The 22,283-nt window shown below is 42.1% G+C and overlaps 2 protein-coding genes and 1 long non-coding RNA gene across 4 annotated transcripts in view; all 3 read right to left on the minus strand.

Moving 5' to 3' along the window:
* Positions 1-285: 285 nt before the first annotated feature.
* LOC148116922 (uncharacterized) lies at positions 286-2,818 on the minus strand. Its single transcript, XR_015731551.1, has 2 exons — positions 2,756-2,818; positions 286-536 (listed from the first exon to the last, which is right to left on the minus strand). It is a non-coding gene; the product is annotated as an uncharacterized LOC148116922 (long non-coding RNA).
* Positions 2,819-3,743: 925 nt separating this feature from the next.
* Positions 3,744-10,541, minus strand: ZFP36L2 (ZFP36 like 2 zinc finger CCCH-type). Its single transcript, XM_034427681.3, has 2 exons — positions 7,852-10,541; positions 3,744-7,265 (listed from the first exon to the last, which is right to left on the minus strand). The coding sequence occupies exons 1-2, from the start codon at positions 7,900-7,902 to the stop codon at positions 5,754-5,756; spliced, it is 1,563 nt and encodes a 520-aa protein (XP_034283572.1). The 5' UTR covers positions 7,903-10,541; the 3' UTR covers positions 3,744-5,753.
* A 4,558-nt stretch (positions 10,542-15,099) lies between these two features.
* The window catches only part of THADA (THADA armadillo repeat containing), a 115,064-nt gene continuing 107,880 nt past the window's right edge, over positions 15,100-22,283 (minus strand). For both annotated transcript variants that reach the window (XM_087883230.1, XM_034427676.3), the window contains 2 exons: positions 18,288-18,454; positions 15,100-15,869 (listed from right to left, as the gene is read on the minus strand). In XM_087883230.1, the coding sequence (XP_087739356.1) occupies positions 15,543-15,869; positions 18,288-18,454 (494 nt within the window). In that variant the 3' untranslated portion in view covers positions 15,100-15,542. The remainder of the gene's footprint in view (positions 15,870-18,287; positions 18,455-22,283) is intronic.

A 22,283-nucleotide genomic window follows, 5' to 3' on the forward strand; every position in this document is an offset into this window, starting at 1 on the left:
ATATGGCAATTTTATGGTGTTAACTAATAAGATTATAGAAAAAAATATGTTTTGTATTTTAATATGATTAAAAGAGGAAAGTACATAGACCTGTTAGGATAAAACAGGCTGGGTTTTTTTCAGATTGAATGCTGAGTCTATAATTCACTATTTAAAATACTAGCTAAAAGGAAATAGTTTTAAGGCCCACGGCTGCTTTGGTCCAGAAATAAACAGGCCATCCTCTTATAACTGAAGGCAAGAGAACATTTGCTTTCTATCTACTATAAACTTTCTACTCCGAAACTTTGATAGAGATGGATTTTAGTATTGTTTTTTAAATCCAGTTCTGCAACTCACAAATAGTTAGCCAAGATCCAACACAGCTGCTGCATTCCAAGTTTTCAGCACTTAAGACAGAACAAACTAATATAACTTCAGCACAAAGTCTGGCCAATGTGAGCAATTAGCCAAAACACAAAGCAAAAAGACTTTCCACGAAATGAGGTTTGGCTGCATTGAGTTGTTTTTCTTCTTCTTTCTTTCTTTGAAGAAGTCTAAAAGCAGGGAGAAAAACATATAGTATCCGATTATAGTTGTGTTTCCTTTTCATGCTTGCTTGAAAAAGAAAGTTGAACATGCTTTTCCAAGACCTGAATCCTTTAAACTACTTACATTCATGTGAAAAAAGTGGAAACTGGAACAGAGTACAATAACCACTTCTAGGCTTTGGAAAGTAAGGCAAATTATAAAAGAGATCTAGTATTTTTAGTGCCTCTCCAATGAGTTTTATATACTCAAGCTGGGACAATCCTTTGGTTTTAAAGACAGAACTTCAGTCCAAATAGTGCTAGTTTTACAGGCTTAGTGGAGGAGTTAGCTCCAATGTCTGATCCAATAGATGGATACTCTTAATTTTACCTCATTTCTTATAGTTCTACCTATAAGAACAAACTATCATACTGTTCTTCAGGAATTACATGTTTTCTACGTATAATGGGGCAGGCTGTTATTCAGATATTAATATGATCCAGCTCCATCATTAATGTTTTGTAATAGGAAATAGAAAAACTAAACACGCAAAGCAAAACATTTATTTTCAGGAATGTCTATTGACACACATTCTGAGATTTTATATGGCTGTGTGTGTGTGTGTGTGTGTGTGTGTGTGTGTGTGAGAGAGAGAGAGAGAGAGAGAGAGAGAGAGAGAGAGAGAGAGAGAGAGAGAGAATAAATGAGAAAGGATTTATACAAAAAATTATTTAAAATAGAATTGGTTCTAAAGATACTTTAAGCTGCTGACCCGTTAGATTTGTTTTAGCACAGAATGAAAATAGCTGAAAGCTAGAATGTAATATGAAACAGCTGCTTCTCAGGCTTTGTATCACAACCAGGAAATGCTAAACTATACTGCTATGATTCACACCCAAAGCCAATTCATCAGTAAAAAGACAAGAAAGGAATGAAAGAGAGAGATAATATATTTCAACATTATTTGACTGTCTCTCTTTTTTTTTAAGAGGGGTGGTGGTGGAAACAAAAGTTAAAAATGTTTAAAGATGTTTTTAAGTATACTTAATGTACCAGCCTGGTATCAAATCAAAACTTTCATTCTTGCCAGACTTCCAGTTAGTGTTAAGCCTTGTTACTTCCTGATTTTTCATCCTCTGTTTATGTTACAATAATCTTGCATGGTTGTGGTAAAGCAGCCTTCCCCAATTTGGCCCATCCTTGATTCCCATAAGCTCATTAACAAGGTCAAATAACTTAGTATTATAGGAACTGGAATCAGCATATCTAGGTTAGGGAAGGCTTTTGAAAATATACATTTAATATGAGAGAAACATAAGCTAAAAATTAATTGAAGAAACTTAGCACACTGGGCAAGTAAGAAAGGTATCACTTTGCTCATTTAAAATAGTTGTGAAAATCAGAATCAAAGTATGGTCACATAGCAGCAGCAAACCAATCTCAAAGCATGGCTGACTATGTTCCAGAATGGTAGGCCACAGGTCACGTAGGCCTGTAAGAATGACTACACCAGTTTTGCAAATAATGCATGTTTGAGAATGTTCAAAGGTACAAACAAGGACAGCCACTTCTAGCTGACAAATACTACCAACACATCAGGTTATACTTAAAGTCCTTTCTTTCTCAGGTTTTTCTTTCCCAACAAAGGTTAACATAAAAACCATTGATTAGTCAGTCTCCAAACACGTACTTATAAAAACTAAGGAGCATGTGGCAGGAGGGCTGCATTCTAGCTAGTATTTGTAGAAGTCAACCTCACAGCTCAAATAAGTTGTATTAATCATAACTTTGTGTATAATCAAAACAAAAAACATCTGATTGTTTTGAAATAATCATTTAAATACTTATCTTGACAAAAGATTGATGGACATTTATAAACTTCTTGACACTAATATTAGAGAGGCTACCAGTTCCTCAGAACAAGTTAATTCTATTTAGTATTACTTCAATATTTTTTTATATCCTGCCTCTTGTCATTTTTTACAAATAAATCAAGGCAGCGAATATATACAACACACATTCCTCCTATTTTCTCACAACCACCCTGTAAGGTGAATTGGGTGAAGAATGACTAACCAAGGTCACCCAGCTGACATTCAGGGCTAGGGCAGGACTTGAACTCACATTCTCTTACTTTCAATTTGAATTTTAAAAAGTACATAAGACATTCAATGTGTTACATATATTCCTTTTTATATATGGGACTTAATTTTAAGGTAAAAACCTTTAAAACAGAGATCCAAACCTCTTCTTAAAGCAAACTCTTCAGCTCATCATGGGTTCTTCATGAAGTTTCAGATTGTTCAACTACCAAACACATATAAAAATAATTAATACTACTTAAGTAATAGTACTATAATATTCCTATCGACCCTCGGGAGGGGGGGGGTTTACAGGGTTCTATACCTAAGAATTATGTAGCTAAGAGATTGGGTGATTTCTTTATACCAGGGGTGTCAAACTTCAACACAGCGTCATCACATGATGTATCGCAACTTTTTTCCCTTTTGCTAAACCAGGGGTGAGCGTGGCCAGTGGGTGACACATCCGGCCCACAGGAGTTTGATAACCCTGCTCTACACCAATGAGAAAAATAAGTTAGGATTATGAAGGGAAAAGGCAACCATAGATGGGGCACAAATAATGTAATCTGTAGGACTGTTCCAGAGGATGAGCAATGGTGAGCAGATGGCACCAGGTTCCTGGCATTATGTATAAATGTATGTGGATCAACCAAATTTTGAAATTTGGCAACAGATGTATGGACTTCAATTCCTGTATACTGGCAGGGGAATTCTGGGAGATTAAACTCCTCACATCTAAAAAAGTTGCCAAGTTTGAAAAACACTGTAGATATGTAGCAAGAACCACCCTCTGATGCAACAGATGTTGCAGTCCATTGTTTTTTTAAAAAGCTAGGACCTGCCATTTGTTTTTGTATTACCCTTCTTTACTATTTCCTGATAGTCTGTAAACATGACAAATCTCTGGAGAAATGATTGTATCTACAAAGAAATGCTATCTTCTTTTCTCCCTCCCTCCCTCCCTGGTGTGTATAGGATTGTGTGTCTTTTTGCAGCAGTACTTTGGAACCTTCTGGAACAGCTTATTGCCTTTGGCAGGCTTCCAGTTGAAATAGAGCAATTCTGCAGTTCAAAATTAGATTAATCTGTAGCTAGATACCATATTGGCAGGGGAAAACTAATAAAGAAGCAACACCTTGTAGACATGGCTTTAATAGCTTGGGAATTTTTTTTCCTCAAAAGTTTTATTGGGAGAACTACGAAACATTTACAGTACAAAGTTTACAGTCTCACACTTCGAATTTGTAGTGAACTGACTCTCCAAAATATATTACAACTCAAGTTGACTTATCTTCTAGTTACATTCAAAACATACTTCTGTTAAAGTAGTCCAAAGAGTACATAGTGCTGAACCTGTACCTATGTACATTTTAAAAAAAGATACTGCTCATTCATTCATCACCCAGAGAAAAGATTTGGATAACTCCTGATTTCCTACACAACAAAAAGTTACATGTGTTGGAATCTTAATAAAGATATAATCTTGTACACAAAAAGAGGTTCAGATCCAAAAGGTGGCCTCCATAATAAAAATGAGTGGTACAATTTCTTGTAGTTAAAAACCCAGCCCTACATTCAAATTCTCAAGCATTAAGAAAAAAATACTCGTTTGGTTGAGGAAGATTTTTTAAGGCAAGCATGGACCCTTACAAAAGGCACTGTGAAACGTAATACTGGGACCCCCCACCCCACCCCTTTTATTGCTACATACTCTGAAACTATCACAGTGTGATTGGTGAAGTTAGGCAACAGAAATACATTTTGGTTAATTTTAAGAAGTAGGTTTGCCACTTTAAATTTGGATTGATTGTGAAGTAAGTTTAAGCTTGGACGGGTTACAACCATTGTACATTCTTAAAAAACCACTGAAATTTCTCAAACTACTTCCACAGCATTGAGTCAGATTTCTATAAAAAAAAAGCCAATGCAATTTTTCAATTTACGTAAACAAGGAAAGAAATTAATGAAATAAATATTACATACAATCTCTTAAATTAAGAATTTTACTCATTTACAATAAAATAACCAAGTGAAGTTACAAAAAGGCATATATTACTGTGAAAAGAACACACTCCACATTTTGCCGATTAATAATGGCAATCATAATTTAAACATAATAAAAGAATATATATCTATTGCTTTTCATCATACCCGATAAATACAGTATGAACAAATTACCAATGTATACTTTTCACAAGATAATAAATAAGTTAAATAGGTTCATATTGAGTTGTGCAGTGACTTGCGCAAACTCAGCTAAAAAAAATTAAAAAATCAGCAGTTATTCATCAACAATTACAAACTAAACTCAGTTGAATGCTTCCAAATAAAGCAACAAAAATTGTTCTAAGCCAAACATCCACTAAGTGGTGGCAATGGAACCAATATTAAACTTTGGAATGGAAGTTTTAGCATGTTATAATATATATAGATACATAAAAAACTAGAGTGTTATCAAGGCATATTCTTGGCAGGATGTTGGATTTTTTTAAAAAAAGCTTATAGGTTTAGTATATTTACTTTAAATCTGATTGAAAGGCAACAAATTCCACTCTTCTTTTATTCTTTTTTGTTGCATATAGATCTGAAAGGACCTGGAATGCAGAGTTCATGGGCCTCCAGATTGATTGCTGATTCCTCAGGGAGTATGATTGGATAGATTTGTTTGCTAAATACTCTTTACCCTTTGTATCCTCCCCACAAACACTTGAAAATGGAATGGCTGTTGCTGGTGATGCACATTAAACTAGTCAGGGAGGGGTGCAGGGGAGAAAAAAAAGGAAATCCCATCCTTCCAAAGTCTTTAGATTAAAAAAAATTGTTCTTGATGACACCATTTGCTCTTCTGCAAATTGATTTTTGTTCATCTTGATAAAAAGAAAAAAAAGTTTCTTTTGCTTTCTCCTTTCTGAATTTGCTCAGCAATCAAAGGATTTTTTTTTTAACACACACACACACAAAAAAAAGGAAAGCACACACTGAAAAAGAAACGAGCAACAAAAATATGTCTGTGCGAACTTGGCTAGTTTCCACTCCTGATGAATAGAATGGGAAGTAAGACGGGAAAGAAAGGGCAGCGAGTAACTACCCTAACTAGGATTGCCCAGGGGAACAGAATCCCCTAAAAAAACGGGAGCTTCCAAGGGCCTCTCCCCCTCCTTAATCATCGGAGATCGAGAGGCGGCTGAAAATCGGCAGACGCCTACCCGAGTCCAGGCCGGGGGACTCGGATCCGCTGAGACTGCCGGAACTGAGGGAACCGCTCAGGTAACTCTCTCGGTCGGAGAGAGAATCCGGAGGGCTTGGAGGGGCGTCGAAGACGGGCGACTCGGAGAGGCGGCGCAAAGGCTGGAAGCTGAAAGGCGGAGAGGAGGGAGGGCCAGGCGGGGGGCAGCAGCTCCCTCCTCCCCCTGCAGCGCTCTGCTGCTGATGGCAGCGGTAGAAAGTCGCCGCGTTGGCGAAGCAGCCCTGCTGAGGCGCGGAAGGCGGCGGCGGGTGGAGGGTGAGAGGAGCGATGAGGCTGCCCAGCTCCTGGCCGGCCGAGAAGGCGAAGGCGTTGTTGGCGCAGGAGGCGACCAAGTCGTCACAGTAGGAGCCGCTCGAAGGTGGCGGCGGGGTGCGGGACCCACCGGGGCTTTCCAGGAGCAGAGCCGCCGCTTCCAGCCCGCCCTGCGCCACAGCCCCGCCGTGGTGATGGTGCTGGTGGGCGGAGAAACCAGAGAAGCTGAGGCTGTGGTGGAGTTTGGGCCTCTCTCCTCCCCCTCGGGGGTGCGGGATGCCGAAGTTGGTGCCGTTAGTGCCGCCAGGCCCCAACGGGTGGTCTCGGGCGGAGGGGGCGAAGGCGCGGAGGTCGCCGGTGCTGCCCGCGTGCGGGGGGTGCAGGGAAGGGTGGTGGTGGTGATGGTGGTGCGAGGGATGGCTGCTGTGAGGCGGAGGGTTGGGCTGGAGCGGGGGAGGAGGCGGCGGGGGCGGTTGCTGCTGGGCCGCTGGCGGGTTAGCACTGCCGTTGGCGGGCGCTGGGCGGCGCTCGTCCGCGTTGTGGATGAAATGGCAGCGAGGCCCATAGGGGCAGAAGCCGATGGTGTGGAAAGTGCGGCACAACTCCGTCTTGTATTTGGGGTGGCGGGTCAGGCTGCGGAGCTCGTGGAAGCCGTGAGCGAACTGGCACTTTTCGCCGTACTTGCAGGAACCGCTCTCTTCGAACGGCCGACAGAGCTCCGTCTTGTAACGTGTGGAGTTGATCGGCGCTCCCCCTCCGCCGTTCCCTCCGCCTCCTCCCCCATTGCCGCCGCCTCCGCCGCCGCCCTTTCCCGCCGAAGTCGCTGCCACAACCACCACTTGCTGCTGGTGCAGCTGTTGCATGAGGTGTTGGCTTCGTTCGCCATTCTCGCTGAGAGACCGGTCTCGAAACTTGTTCTCCTTGTTCAGCAAGGCGGTGGTGGAGCTGCTGCTGCTGCCGCCTGCCCCGGTGCCAGGCTCCTTAAGGCTGCCGAAGTTAGAGGGCGCGGACAGCGAGGCACTAGGAAACTTGATGTTGCCGTTAGCCAGAGCCTGAAGATTGCTGGTCGAGTGCCTTCGCAGAAAGCCCGGCGTGAAATTGGAGCTGGGAGAGGTGCCCACAGGGCTCCCCACTGCCTTCTTGTCCAGCATGTTGCTTAAGGATTTTTCGGTCTGGGAACCGGGGAAAAAAAGGGAGGCGGAAAATTAGAACGGAAAAACGTGCATCGTGATTCCCAAATCTTGGAAGAGGACTTAGCAATTTTCACTACGCCCTAATGAGCGCTCGAGCCATCAGGACCCTTTCCCACTAGCTTCAGCCGCTGATCCATGAGTCTAGTTGTCAAGACACCCTCCCACTGCAAACAATTTAAAACTTTTCGAGGGGTGGTCTGTAGCCCCACCCACTCGAATCAATGCACTTTAAAAGTTCCGATTCAATACATACAGCTGGAGCCTGCCGTACCAAGTATGAGGCTCGCTGTATCTCGTTTTATTTTAAAACACACCCACTACACGCACGCTTTAGTAAGCAAAAAAGTTGCTTGGCGCCCGTCAAAGTTTTACCTTCCCTCGAAATATCTTGCAAAACGCCAACAGATCTTGCAGCTTGTCTCTCTACAAGATCGCTAAAAAGTATAGTCCCGAATTCAAACGATCTCAGTCCTAGGCTTGGAAAATTCTTTGCAAGAAGTTTTAAGAACTATTCCGACCGCCTCCTTAAAAAAAAAAAAACAACACCCACGAACTCATCTCTTACCTTGCAGAAAAAGTCGATGTCGTAGAAGGCAGATAAAAGTGTTGTAGACATTTCTAGATCCTGTAATGGTCGGAAATGCAGGAAGGACCGAAAGATCCCACTTTCCTCGGAAGCTTTGGATGCGCCACGACTGAATAGGAAAGGGCTAACTGCTTGAGATCGGAATTAATCTCATCAGTTTCCCAGACAGACTCAACCAAAGCCACAGCTATCTAGACTGCTGGAACTTCGCAGCAGCTGCACACGCCCCATATATATATAAATGCCGGGATAACAGCGGGGAGGGACGGAACACTGACCCGGCCGGGGTCTCCCAGCAACACCACCCAACGATTCTCCTCCCTCCCAGCTTAGCTCCGCCCCTTATAGACTTCGCTCTCTCATTGGGCGCCGCCAATTTCTTGAAGTACCTCCGTGAGGCGGGGGGTGGGGGTGGGAGAAGGCCTGTACGGTTACCGCGTACGAAGGCTGAGCGGAGCAACTTGCCCCCCCTTCAGTCCTTGCTGTACTAGGCACGCGCTGAAAGCTTGTTGACTCGCATAGAGAAAGCTCTGTTCTCTATGCACTGCAAATGCATGCTGTCAACGTACAGCGTGTAGCTCCTTCTCTCGACAGAAAATGTTTTAGGGTAGACATCGTGTGAAGCCGACTTACTTTTGCACAGTGGACCTCAGCATACAAAAGGCTTAATATAATTGGCGGCTGGTTCCCACAAGAACTGTAATAACGCCATGTGCTCAGGAAACTCCCATGAGGTTAACCACTGGCAAAGTACAAACGCGGCGTACAAGAATATAGCGTGGCTGTTGCACCTGCTAAGCCAGACAGGGCAGAAAGTGGGTGGGTCGGTGGGGGAAAAGCTATAGGGCAGGACTTGACTGAGGTACAATCTTGTGAATATTTCTACGAATTAGTCTTTAAATCCAAGTTAGCAAAGAAATAAGAGATCTATGAATAACAATCTAGGTTCGATAACTGCACCCAGTACTGTAGCACAACTGTCTTGTTACGTCGTTTAATGTGGGGAGATGGGCGGTTGACGTACAAAGAAACCCATCATTATTCAACACTTTTCTCTCTGCCCGAAGTCCGCCTCTCCTTGCACAGCTCGAAAGTTCTCAAATAAATACAGGCCGGCGCGGGGATTTGCAGCCCGTTTCACATCCCTGGTGGGTCGCTTGGGAAGATCGCAGGGAAGCAGGACAAACTTCAAGGCTCCTGCGAGTCAAACGGGACGCCCCGCAACTCCTCCTCTTCCTCCCTCCGAGCTTTGTGCCACGCGACGGGTTTTGGAAACGAATCCTTTCGGGCCAACCGGTGGGGCAGGAGTTCCATTGCTGCCCGCAAGCGTGTTAAGGTTAGATGGGCGAAGAGAGCGCTCCCTTCCCCTCCGCTGGACTCGCCTTCCCTTCTGAAAAGGGGATCCCCCCTCCCCCCGCTCCCTCTCCCTGCAACCGCCCCACAGCCGTTTACTTGGCAGGCTTGGCAGCCACTCAAGGTCTTGTGATGCGATTGGCCAAGCCAGCTCTCTCTCCTTTGACACACAGCCTCAAGCTCTGCGCTCAGCCCGACAAAGGCCGCCGCTGCTGAGCCTGGCAAAGATCAGGGAGGTGGGGCGGCCTGACGCCATACAGCTGCGGAGCCACGTTCGGCCGCTCGCTGCCGTCAAGCCCCGCCCCTTTGAGAGTTGAGCGTCCGCCAGGGAGAAGGGCTGAGCCTTAGGAGGTTGGTCTTTTTATTCCTCTCCCAAATTCATTTCTCTGGTCTCTTGACCCAATAATGGATGCACGCGGGCTGCCGGTGGAAACCTGTGCTTGTTTATCAGACAAACGAATAAAAGCGGTAGCTTTAAACGGAGGAGCAGCGCTGGGGAGATTTGCACTGAGTTAAGAGACATAATTTCTTTTGCAGCTTCTCTTTCCAAGCGTAAACCCGGTAAAACGGCGAACTCCTGAATCAGCCTATCTGCCGTGCCTTATGGGAGCTGGTATTCGTACGCCCCCGGGTCGTTGTGATTCTTTTAACATCCGTGAAAGCAAAGCGCCCCTTTCTTGCCGGAAAACTAACATCCATCTTCCAATTCCCACCTTTGTATAATTAGCCTATCCTAAGCAAATATATATAGAAACTAAACATAGTTCGACTAGCCTAAAACGCCGGAAGGAATATAGGGCTTATTCTTCCTTCACCACCACCCCCTTTCTACCCTCGATCGAACTGATCAGCGCAGAGCCACATACACATGACAGCCCTGCGTTTTACTAAATGGCGGGCGGGCGGGCTGCTGGTATCAGTAAGGGGAGCCCCTCCAGTTTACAAATGCAGCCGTTAGATGGTCCTTTTGGAGAAAAGAGGGCCAGTCCCTCCAAATCCAGGGCTTCTCGGCGGCAAAGCCGTGCCGACTTCAAGAGTCCCCTGGATCTGGGCTTTGCATTGTCGCCTCTCCTACCACGACCATTAGGTGCCCAGCTTCTCTTCCTTCCCGCCTCGCCCCGGTCCTCTCCCGGCTTGGATTCTCCCTTGGGCCAAGCAGGCGCTAACCCGCCAGCCGCGCGTCCTTCTTGTCGGGAGGGAGGCGAGGGTGCCTTTCAAGTAACTCCTGCTGCTAAATGGCTGCGCAGAGAAATGTCCACCGAGCCGTCTCCGAGGCAAGTGAAAGGTCAGTCTCGGAGAGCTACGCTAGCCGAAGTGCGAGCGTTCCCCAGCGGGCGGCCACTAAAGCGCAGCAAGTATGGAGGGGGGGGGGGAAAAAGCCCGAGTTAACCTTTGAGCCAAACGCCTCGCCAGTTAGCAGGCGGAGGTTTCGAAATTGCGCTGCTAACAAGCTGTGGACGTGACAGATTCGCGTACCGACGAGGAGTAGTTATGGAAGGTGTGGATCGGATGCCTCCTAGTGTTTGCATCCTGTAAAGTGAAAGCAAGCTTCCTAAATCGAGGAAGTGGCGAGTTTTACATCCAAGGTTGCAAAACAGCAGAAATGGGAAGGTCCCCCCTGTTTAAAATAATTCTTTGATTTTCGGTAATAACACCGCGGCAATGTTGTTTTCTGTCCCCACCCAGTGGTTATTCAACAGCAGTCTTTTGCTGTCTACTTTGACGTAAAAGGCTATGGAACTCAGCTACATGCAATTCACTATATAAAATTGCAGTCTTGAAACGATTTTCCTAAAACATTTATTAAATATATCAGATATTTTGTGGATCTGGGGAGACAAAATAGTTACATTCAAAGTTGTTACTTCTTATTGGGGAATGCCCCCTTCCCTTTTCAGTTTTAAGAGTTGCAGTGAATAGACGTATAATCAACACTTGAACAATCAATATGTAAGATAACACATTCTGAATAAATACTTTACACAGAAACCATTCAATAATAAGACTTTTGTTCTTTTACAGCTGTTGTTTAAGGTTTAAAGGTTTCTGATTGAAAAGTTATACAGTAACTCATAGTATGATGAAATGCGTATAGAATTGTGTACAATGATTTGCTATTCATAAACTAAAGGGATATTAGATGGTTTAAAACATACTTTAAATCCAGTGATAAGGATGGTTCTTAACATTATTTTTGTTTACTAATTAACCAAGACTTGAAGTTGCTAATGCCACTTAAGTTTGAACCATTGTGCTCTTTCCTGCTTTGTCAATATCTACAATGCCAAGTCCATGCAGGGATTGCCAATTATATGAAAGTTTAAAGCTTAGAAAATTCACATTCAGGGAATCAAAGTTACATAATTTGAATATAACTGAAAAGAGTGTATGATGTATAACAATGGCTCATTATCTTTTGTTAAACTGTATATGCTTTCAGGTAAATCCTATAAAAATCTGAATATACTTAGTTTCCTTTTTATTTTGTCTAAGCACATTTAATACAATATCTTTTCTTTTACTCCTATCATTGACAACCAGCTGGAGATACTTGTTGCTAAACATAGTTAAAAAAGTCTATAGGTCCATTAACTTAGGAACTAACTCTTAGGAAAATAGTACTGATGATTCAGATAAGGCTATGAAGACTTGGTTTTGCCAGCGGGCCTGGGAAACCCAGAATGGGATGGAGGCCATGAAATGGCTTATTTGACTATGTGATGTCACTGGAATGTATTGTTTTATTTTTTTTATTTTTTTTTATTCTGTGTTTTTATTGTTTGTAAGCCGCCTAGAGTCGCTGTGAGCACTGTGAGCTATATAAATTTTCTAAATAAATAAATCTGTTCTTCACAAACCTGATTTTTTAGCCATGATGTTGTGAGTCAGAAGAGTGTGTGTGTAAAACAATTGTTCAGATGCATATTAGTCGAATGACGATGCATTTACTCACACAATATTCCAGTTTTCCAGTATTATTTTGAATTTAAGGAAACAACTTCAAGTCTAGTAGGTGGCTGTGTGGCAAAACAGTATTATAGCACCACCTAATGGCCTATTTCAAGTATTTATATAAAACAAAATACTATGTTGTACTTAAAATGCAGAAAGTTGTTATATAGAAATATCAATAATTTCAGTTAAGCAATGTAAAAAGGGTATAGAACATTTTCAAAGTGAAGCTTGGGTTACTCTCTAAAGAAAACTTCTAACACATACAGTTCCTGAAAAAATGGAAACATTAGTCTGCAAAACAAACTGCTATAATAAATTAGAGCTGAATTATTCTGCAAAGTATGAAATTTACTCATTGAATAATTAGGAAAAATGGAAAGTTATATTTTGAGAACTATAGGTGACTAACAACCCTATATTATAGCATTCTAGTACACAATAAGTACCGATAAGATGGTACCGCCCCAGGCGCCTGATGGAACGTGATAGGTTCCAGATGGAGCTTGGGCCAATCCCTGAGATCCTGGCTCACGCCTCGACTGGAGACCTAGTGGCCGCCTGGGATAGGGCGGCCGCTGGAGCTCTGGATCAAGTCATGCCTTTGCGGCCTCTGACCCGGCGCCGATCTCACCTGGCTCCTTGGTTTACTGAGGAGCTGAGGGAGATGAAGCGCCGGAAAAGACGCCTAGAGAGTAGTTGGAGGGCCAGTCGTACTGAATCTGACCGGACACTGGTAAGATCTCATATTAAGAATTACCTAGTGGCGATAAAAGCAGCGAAATGCACTTATCTTGCTGCTCTTATTGCGTCATCAGATAACCGCCCGGCCGCCCTGTTTAGGGTGACCCTCTCCCTGCTCCACCAGGAAGCGAGGGAAGACCCCTTGGAGGGAAGAGCCAAGGATTTTGTTCAGTATCTGTATGACAAAATCACTCAGATTCGGGAAGATCTGGACTCCGACTGGGTAGATCCAGCGGGGATGACGGAAGCAGGTCCTGAGAATGTTATCTGGGATGAGTTTGATTCTGTGACCCCTGAGAACGTGGACAGGATTCTGGGTAGACTGAATGCGACCACATGTTTGTTGGACCCGTGCCCCTCCTGGTTAGTGCTGGCTTCCCGGGAGGTGACGCGAGGCTGGCTCCAGGGGATTATAAATGCTTCATTGGGCGAGGGTGTCTTTCCCGCCGCCTTGAAAGAGGCGGTGGTGAGACCTCTCCTCAAGAAGCCTTCCCTGGACCTGGCAATATTGGCTAATTATCATCCAGTCTCCAACCTTCGCTTTGTGGCGAAGGTTGTTGAGAGTGTGGTGGCACGACAGTTTCCCCAATACCTGGATGAAACGACGTATCTAGATCCGTTCCAGTCGGGTTTCAGGCCTGGGTACAGCACGGAAACGGCATTGGTCGCGTTGGTGGATGATCTCTGGAGGGCTCGGGACAGAGGTTGTTCCTCTGTCATGGTCCTATTAGATCTCTCAGCGGCTTTTGATACCATCGACCATGGTATCATGCTGCACCGGTTGGAAGAGTTGGGGGTGGGAGGCACCATATTACGGTGGTTCTCCTTTCTCTCCGACAGGTCACAGTCTGTGTTGACAGGGGGGCAGAGGTCAACCCCAAGGCCCCTTATATGTGGGGTGCCACAAGGATCGGTCCTCTCGCCCCTTTTGTTCAACATTTATGTGAAGCCGCTGGGCGAGATCATCCGTGGTTTCGGGGTGGAGTACCATCAGTACGCTGACGACACCCAGCTGTACATCTCCACCCCAGACCACCCCAACGATGCCCTTGAAGTGATGTCCCGGTGCCTGGAAGCCGTACGGATCTGGATGGGGAGAAACAGGCTCAGGCTCAACCCATCCAAGACCGAGTGGCTGTGGTTTCCGACGTCCCGATATAGTCAGCTGGTGCCATCGCTGACTATTGGGGGCGAAGCATTGGCCCCCACGGAAAGGGCTCGCAACTTGAGTGTCCTCCTGGATTCACGGCTGTCTTTAGAAGAGCACTTGACGGCCGTGACCGGGAGGATTTTTCATCAGGTCCGCCTGATCCGCCAGTTGCGTCCCTTTCTGGATCGGGACTCGTTACGCATGGTCACTCATGCCCTCGTCACCTCCCGTCTGGACTATTGTAACGCTCTCTACATGGGGCTCCCCTTGAGGAGCACTCGGAGGCTCCAACTGGCGCAGAGTGCGGCCACGCGGGTGGTGATGGGAGCGACATGGCGCTCCCATGTAACGCCTCTCCTGTGCGAGCTGCACTGGCTCCCGGTGGTCTTCCGAGTGCGCTTCAAGGTTTTGGTTATCACCTTCAGAGCGCTCCATGGCTTAGGACCTGGCTATTTGCGGGACCGCCTGCTACCACCAATAGCCTCCCACCGACCAGTACGCTCCCATAGAGAGGGGCTCCTCCGGGTGCCGTCGGCCAAACAATGTCGACTGGCGGCCCCCAGGGGGAGAGCCTTCTCTATGGGGGCACCTACAATCTGGAACGAGCTCCCCCCTGAGATACGGAGGATTCCGGATCTGCGTACCTTCCGCCGCACGCTTAAGACATTCCTATTCCATCAAGCTGGCCTGACCTAAACTTTTCCTCTTTTTAAATGGGAATTTTAAATTTGGTTTTAAATTGGGGTTTTTAAATGGTTCAGCCAAATTTATTTAATTTGTTTTATCTCTATTTTAAATTTTGTATTTATATGTTTTATTTTATGGCTGTTCACCGCCCTGAGTCCTTCGGGAGTAGGGCGGTATACAAATTTAATAAAAAAAATTTTTTTTAAATTGCTTATACCCAGCTGGATGAAAATAAAGAATATTTGACTGCCACTCTGTATTTACCCCTCCACCCCAAAATCAAGTCTTAAAAATCGATCATGATTAAAAACAAGTTTTTTAAAAAAATCAGTCTGCTTTGATACTGATAACATTCAGCTTTATTTTAGGATTCTTTTACAACTCTGATGCAATTGTTATAGACGATTTCATAGACTGTGGTATACAATTAAAAGAAGCAATTCAATCAGACATATTTCTACACATAAAAACAGGAAGAACAACTTACAGAATAAAATCATTTTCACAGGTGGCCAGCATCTGTGCAAAGTTAAATCATTTCACTTCTTGCAGTAGCGATAAAAATTTTCTTGCCCCAAATAAAAATTACATATTTTCACAAGATGGTCCCTGTCTGTTAATTTGAATGAAAATTTCCATGGATTTATGTACAAGAAATATGTAACATTTCTACAAAAAAGTTCTTTGTATTTGTATGACACAAAAATAACTCCACTCATTCTCATGTTCACAAAGCAATTACATTTGGTAACTGACAATTAATAAACTCTGTTTCAGGTTTTTCCTAACTTTTGCAAATTCCATTTCCAACTTCAAGCAAATTTAGTATCTTAAGGCAAAGTGATATTCTTTCATTCTGAATAGCCAACTTTGTAAATTCTACAGACTGAGAAAATTCTGGAGTTGGAGGCATTTCTTTAAGAAGCTGTCTCACAAGTTGGGCCTGATCTGATGCTAATCTTGCCAACTGATAGAGCTTTCTTTGCTCACATGAACTAACATGAGTCACTGGTATGAGCAGAAGGAGATGTTTACTGAGCTGACGTACCTCCGTTAACTTCTCAGCCCAAAAATTTGTTTGTCCTTTGTCAAACAGGTAGTCATTTCCCATCTTCAGAAAAAGAAAAAAAAATGTTTACAATTGCCTAGATCACATAAACATGCAAGAATAAATGCCCATATGATATAAAAGGAAACAAAGCAGTGTTAAATGTATAGTACAATCCAAATATACTGTAGTCAAATCAATAAAATTCGTATCACGTTTGAACAACAGAATAACATCAAGCACCCTATTGTTCATGAGAAAAGAATGATACCCATTCCTGCCCTTATGACCGACCACAAGGATTTTTTTGTTTCCTTCCTTCCTTCCCTCTACTCTTCAGCCTGGCAGTCACTCATCAAAGTAAGTAACTTACAGATTTTGTCACCCTCTTTCCAGGCATGCAGTAAACTTAGCACGTGAGATGGTTAAATGGAGGGCGGAGGTGGAGTTTAGTTTCAGCATCTAATATGTGTGTGTGTGGGGGGGGGGTCAACAAGTCTGCCCCTTCCAGCTTTGAAAAAAAAAATGTGGCTTTCTTGGTGGGGGAGGGGATTAAGCAAGGAAAAGGTTTTGGAAAAACTCGTCCTGAAACTGCCACCTTTGCATACAGGTAGCTGCCTTCCCCAAAGCCTAACAACAGCCAGGAGTGGCTTGCGGTTTCCAGATAGCCAGCTGATTGGGGCAGAGGCCCAGTCCACAAGTGCAGCTTCATCGCCATCGGCCAAACACAGAGGCTTGATTGGAAGCCTCTCCAGCATAGGAATACAGTGGGTGGCCCTAATCTAGCTGGGCCCTTCCTTCTGGTAGGCTGTTTTGGTTTTGCAAGGCGTTTTGCTGCTTATTTGCTTCCTTGCTGCTTATTTGCGTCCTTGCTTTGGACTGAGCTGGGTGGCAGGTATTAAGGATATTCTTGACTCATAACTGATGTTATGGGTTATTGAGCAGAGTACCCCTTGAGTATGCACATGGAAACGGCTGAGAGTGAATAACCACAGTTATTATACTGACACACTGAGTTGTGGTAGTCTTTTAGAAAAAAGTAAAGCTAAGTCCAATAACAATCCAAGTCATACACAGATAAGGCAATAGTTAAAATATCAATTCAGGGATATTCCAAGTACAAAGTCTTCTTACCAGTTGTTGTCATTACACAATAAAACAGTTCTTCTTGAGTTTAAAACATTATTAAACAGTATTTTAACATTACTGTTAAACAGTATTACAACATTCAATAAATAGTAGAAAGCAACAAGTAGCAATGATCAAACAGTGATCATGCAGAGAGATCGGGTAGAAAGTAACAGCAAATAAGCAGATAAAATGGTGTAGTGTTCTACAAGCCATGATTCAGACTTCCCCTTAAGTACATTGGCTACAGAGCTTAGCCAATCAGGATACAGGATGATGCAATACAGTCTTAAAGCAATATAATACCTTTTGACAAACGTATTGATAGTTTATGTATTGCCTGACCAACTAGTTAGGCAATAGCCATTTCCTAACAGCAGGCCTCCCACACACCCCCCATGAGGTATCCTATGCTCATTTAAGGACCTATGCATTTAATTAACAGTGGCATCAGAGAGAGCATGGGGTGGTCATTAAGCGAGGCTCTCTGATTTTAACAGTTGTCACCACTTATGTCCATAATGAGCAGGCTTCATTATGGTCATAGATCGAGGACGACCTGTGCATTCCTATAACCATATACTGTATCAGATTCATTTGAAAAAGAAAGCTACCAGCATTTTTTTTCTTGGCTTACTGATGTAGTAGGCTTTTAAATACTCAACTAATTCAAAAAATCTCTGGATTTTGACCAAATTTACAGAATATGACATACATAGCCCTACTAAATTAGTTTAATCCAATATTATTTGATAAGTCAGAATAGAAGAATCATCAACAGTTTGATATTATAAACTTTGATCATCCAAATCCAAATTACTAATTAAAATTGTACTGTGCTAATGATGAAAGTGAATTTTCAATGGAAAAAAGTTTTCATTGTCAATATTGATTCTAAACTACTTTCATATTTTAAAATAACATATCTTGAGTAATTTAGTATAAAAGGTAAAGGTTCCCCTCGCACATACATGCTAGTCGTTTCCAACTCTAGGGGACGGTGCTCATCTCCGTTTCTAAGCCAAAGAGCCAGCACTGTTTGAAGACAATTCCATGGTCATTTGGCCGGCATAACTAAACGCCAAAGGTGCACAGAATGCTGTTACCTTCCCACCAAGGTTGTCCCTATTTTTCTACTTGCATTTTTACATGCTTTTGAACTGCTAGGTTGGCAGAAGCTGGGGCAAGTAATGGGAGCTCACTCCATTATGCGGCCCTAGGGATTCGAACTGCCGACCTTTCTGATCGACAAGCTCAGCATCTTAGCCACTGAAACACCACATCTAAAATATATAAAATATGATAAAACATCTGTGAACTATGCAGTACAGAAAAACTGGTTGACAGACTTACCACAATTGTAGATTTTAGATCTTTCAAGTCATCATCTTTTAGCAGCCACTCCAATAAGACTGTGACTCCAGCACCCGTCTGTCCCCATAGCTGTAGCAGTTCACAAAGTAAGGAGAATGCTAAATCCAAAGCTAAGGCTGCATTTACTACATGGAAATCAAGTTCTCCTGAGGGAAATTAAAGACAAATTGTGAACTGTATATTTTTTAAATAGTACAGTATAATTATTAAAATTGCAAATGCAATAGACATCTATTTATTCTGAATCAATGTTAAATCATGGTTTATATCAGGGGTATCCATTCTTGGCAACTTTAAGACTTCTGGATTTCTAGAGAATTCTGGGAGTTGAAGTTCACAAGTCTTAAAAGTTGCCATGGTTGGATAACCCTGGCTTATATCATTAACATTTCTATAACATGTTTGGATCCAACTGATAAATGTCTGACCATCTACCTTGGCTCTTTTTCTTATCTAACGTCAATCCACACAAATGTTGGTACTGTTTACAATACACCATCTGAATGCTAGCTATATACATACATTTCAGAATTCATAGGTTTAAAAATGCATGATTTATCTATTTAAACTGGGGAATCAATTTCCTTTTTTGTACAGATATGTACCCCCAGCACGCATTAAATTCCCTGAACAAATCTTGCCTCCTTCTGGAATATAGTCCCTCATCACATCAAGAAAAGTGTGAAGTGCTTCTCAAGCTGACAGAAATTGTGTATCTCCCTGCATGCAGTAGTGCTATGTTTGTTTGCATAATCAGTGAGAAAATCCTGGTTGAATTCTAACATTTAATTAGTTAACCTAGCAGGTACATTTTACTTCTTTAAACAGGAATTACATAGACAGTCTTAAGAATATATATTTTATGCTTACTGATTTTATTTGAATATTATTATTCTTTTCAAAGTATTTTAAGTTTCAGAACAAGTGCTTTTTTAAAAAGATAGGAACTAAAGTGTTCTGAGTCATCCTTTTTAATCTATTTACTGTACATCTACCCTCCCACACATGTACTCATTTACAAGAAGGCCTTTAATATGCCAGATATAAATATTTCTCTTGTATGCTATTGTACACAAATCCTTTATTTTTCATGAATATATGAAAAATTTACTTCCAATTTTACTGACTGGTCATATATAAACATTAAAATACACAATCTGTAGTGCTAAGAATTGGGTATTATTAATGAAAACAAAAACATTCTATATGGCAGATAAACTTTTGTTTGTAGACTATGAGGAACTAAATTGAACTTGACACAAAGGTTAGTGTTGAGTGCTGATATTCTAAATTTAATGTAAGTATAAACAAATTCAATTATGGTAATTTCTCCAAGTCTAGTTAGTTGCTCCATTATTAAAGAAGCCCACTGTATTTGGTGATGAGAGGATGAAATATTTCCTCATTGACATCAAGGGGTCAGTAATCTAAGTGGTCTAAGTAGAGTCAACATAAAGTTGTGCTGTGATTTAATTAGGCTAGTTGGTGTCCGAAACCCAAGTTCAGGAAAGGAAAATTCTTCTTTGGCCTTCTCCTATATATAAAGGAAAGTACTTGCCTAATTCTGGTACTGACAAGTATTTAAGACTGTATCCAAGTTATCTAGAGTAGAATCTTACCAGATTCAAAACCTAAAACTGATATTTTCAGTACTTGCACCATTACAGACATCTTAGGTATTTCACCATTTTCACCAACTTGCCTTCCAATGATTGAAGCAGTTTTATGCTTTCCCAGAAATGTTGCTTACCAATGCTGTCCTCATTATAACAAAGCTTTCTGAGAAGCAATAAGCAACTTAGTTCTTTTCTTGAATGGCCCTGTTACTCAATACACTGAAGTCAGCAGGAATTCCCAGAGGATATGCTAAGGATATTTATCAGTCACTTCTTTTATAACTGTATATAAAGCCTGCCTAGTTAGCAGCAGAAGAAAAATATTTCTTCTATGTTTGACTAGCTGTTAAAATATTTATTAAATTTCACTGGAAAGGAATTTCTGCAGATCTTGTTTGTTCAACTTGCTTCCTTCTGAAGTGTTCATTGAAAATTACATCAGGAGGAAGTACTTTACTATGGTTTGCTAACTCTAAGAAATGTTGGTCAACAATAATGTTTAAAACAAAGAACACTTTTTGTGGTCAAGAATTTAGTTACCAGTTTGCTTCTTTAACTTTGATGCTACTCTGATCAAAGGTCAGTAACATTTGTAAATTCAAGCTCCAATATCATTTCATTAACACCACAGCAGTCAAAGGGGAAATATATATAGATATGCTGAAGAACTTTCTATATTCCAACTCAGTAGCTTTTTATATCATAAATCAAAAGAGCTGGAAGGGATCCAGTTGGTGATGTCCAAGTCACTTCCACAAAGATAGAATGTTCTGCCTATTGAATAAGCACAAACTTGTAGTAGAAACAAACTTCCAATCTTATAGATAATAGAAATATTGTTTGTTATTGTCTCACCTATACCCGAAGTACACACTGCTGGGTAGCTATGATAGAAGTATTAAAAATACAAGCCTGCAAGTGATAATCAAATTGAGTAGTTAAAAATGTCATGATACACAAGAGCTTTGTGTACATGTTTCTGCACCTATCTATATAATAAAAATAATCTAAAACAAAATACGCTGTTCTGATTTACCTTTATTCTTAAAGGCTAGCTTAATAATTCTTGGTTAGGTCTTGAATTATTGTTTCCACCAGTCTTAGACTGTGAATCTAATTGTAGATTACCTACACATAATAAAATATCAATAAAGCAATCAAGACCAGAATTAAAAAATCATCAAATGATTCAAAGAGCAGATTGTGCAAAGAAGCAGAAGAAATAGTCAGTCATAAATCTAGCATGTATATGAGGGTCACACAAACTGACTACAAGCAACAATATCATAGTTCAGTCACCAAAATCATTCACTGGAAGAACATCATCTGTAAAAATTATCATGTGCCAATGATGAAAAATTGATGGGAACATATAGTTAAAAAAGAAATAAAACATGAGCAGGTTTAAAATACTGTGGGATTTCAGATACACACTGATAAAATCTTAGCTCATAACACACCAGATTTAACTAGTTCACATGAAGAACATGTGGATAACTGATGTGGGAATATCAGGGGATAGAAGAACAGAAGACATAGAATTGGAAATCACAAAGTAGCAAGAACTCAAAGTCAAACTTGAAAGATTATGGCATAATCTGGCAGCAGTGGTTCCAGCTGAGTGCCATACCAAAAGGCTTGGACAGCACTTAGAAAATCTGCACAAAATTGCCATCTGACAATTTAAAAAGGCCATTACAAGATTGGGAAAAACTTGATGTGTATGAAGGCCAACACCAGCTAAAGAACTGACAGCTGTGATTTCACACTGTTGTAAATGATAGTAAAACCACTGCTCATGCTGTCCATATATTCAAGCCGAGATATTGCAGTTGAGTTTGGACTGGACAAATGTGTCACCCTCACCATCAACGGGGGAAAATAGTGTAAACTGAAGGAATCAGATGCCCTATGGAATCAGGCTGCCTCTGTTGGAAAGCTGACCCTTGCATTGGCTGAGCAGTTCTTTCAGAAGCTGCAGAAAAACAGAAAGATAAATTGGGTTCTGGAACTGGTTTATGACAGCTGCCACAGCTTCTTGTGCTCTAATAGCCTCTGACCCAGCCTAGGCTCCCTTGGGTGGATAAATGGCTGGGTTGAGAGTAGACCCAAGGACTGCAGTGACTCAGCAGAATGGGATGGGGAGGAGATGGGGGAGGGGGGCACTACAGTCAGTTTGTAAGGAGAATGACCATGTGGGGTCTGCAGCAGCTCTAACTTTGAAACCAGATCATAGGTAGTTTGGAGAGTGCATCAAACAGTCACTAAAACAACCAGACATAAGTTGAGGACTACCTGTACTGTAATAATTTCCAACTCTATTTGATGTCCTGAAGGCAGGACAAGAAGTAATGGATGA

Source organism: Pantherophis guttatus, chromosome 1 (assembly GCF_059756535.1).
Source record: "Pantherophis guttatus breed Tessera chromosome 1, ASM5975653v1, whole genome shotgun sequence".
NCBI lineage: Eukaryota > Metazoa > Chordata > Lepidosauria > Squamata > Colubridae > Pantherophis > Pantherophis guttatus.

What these genes read in the sequence shown, in the direction of transcription:
- ZFP36L2 (XM_034427681.3), bottom strand. Translation starts at nt 7,902, where the DNA reads ATGTCTACAACACTTTTATCTGCCTTCTACGACATCGACTTTTTCTGC. An exon ending in ACATCGACTTTTTCTGCAAG is followed by an intron (nt 7,266 to 7,851) that starts GTAAGAGATGAG and finishes CCCGGTTCCCAG; the next exon opens with ACCGAAAAATCCTTAAGCAA.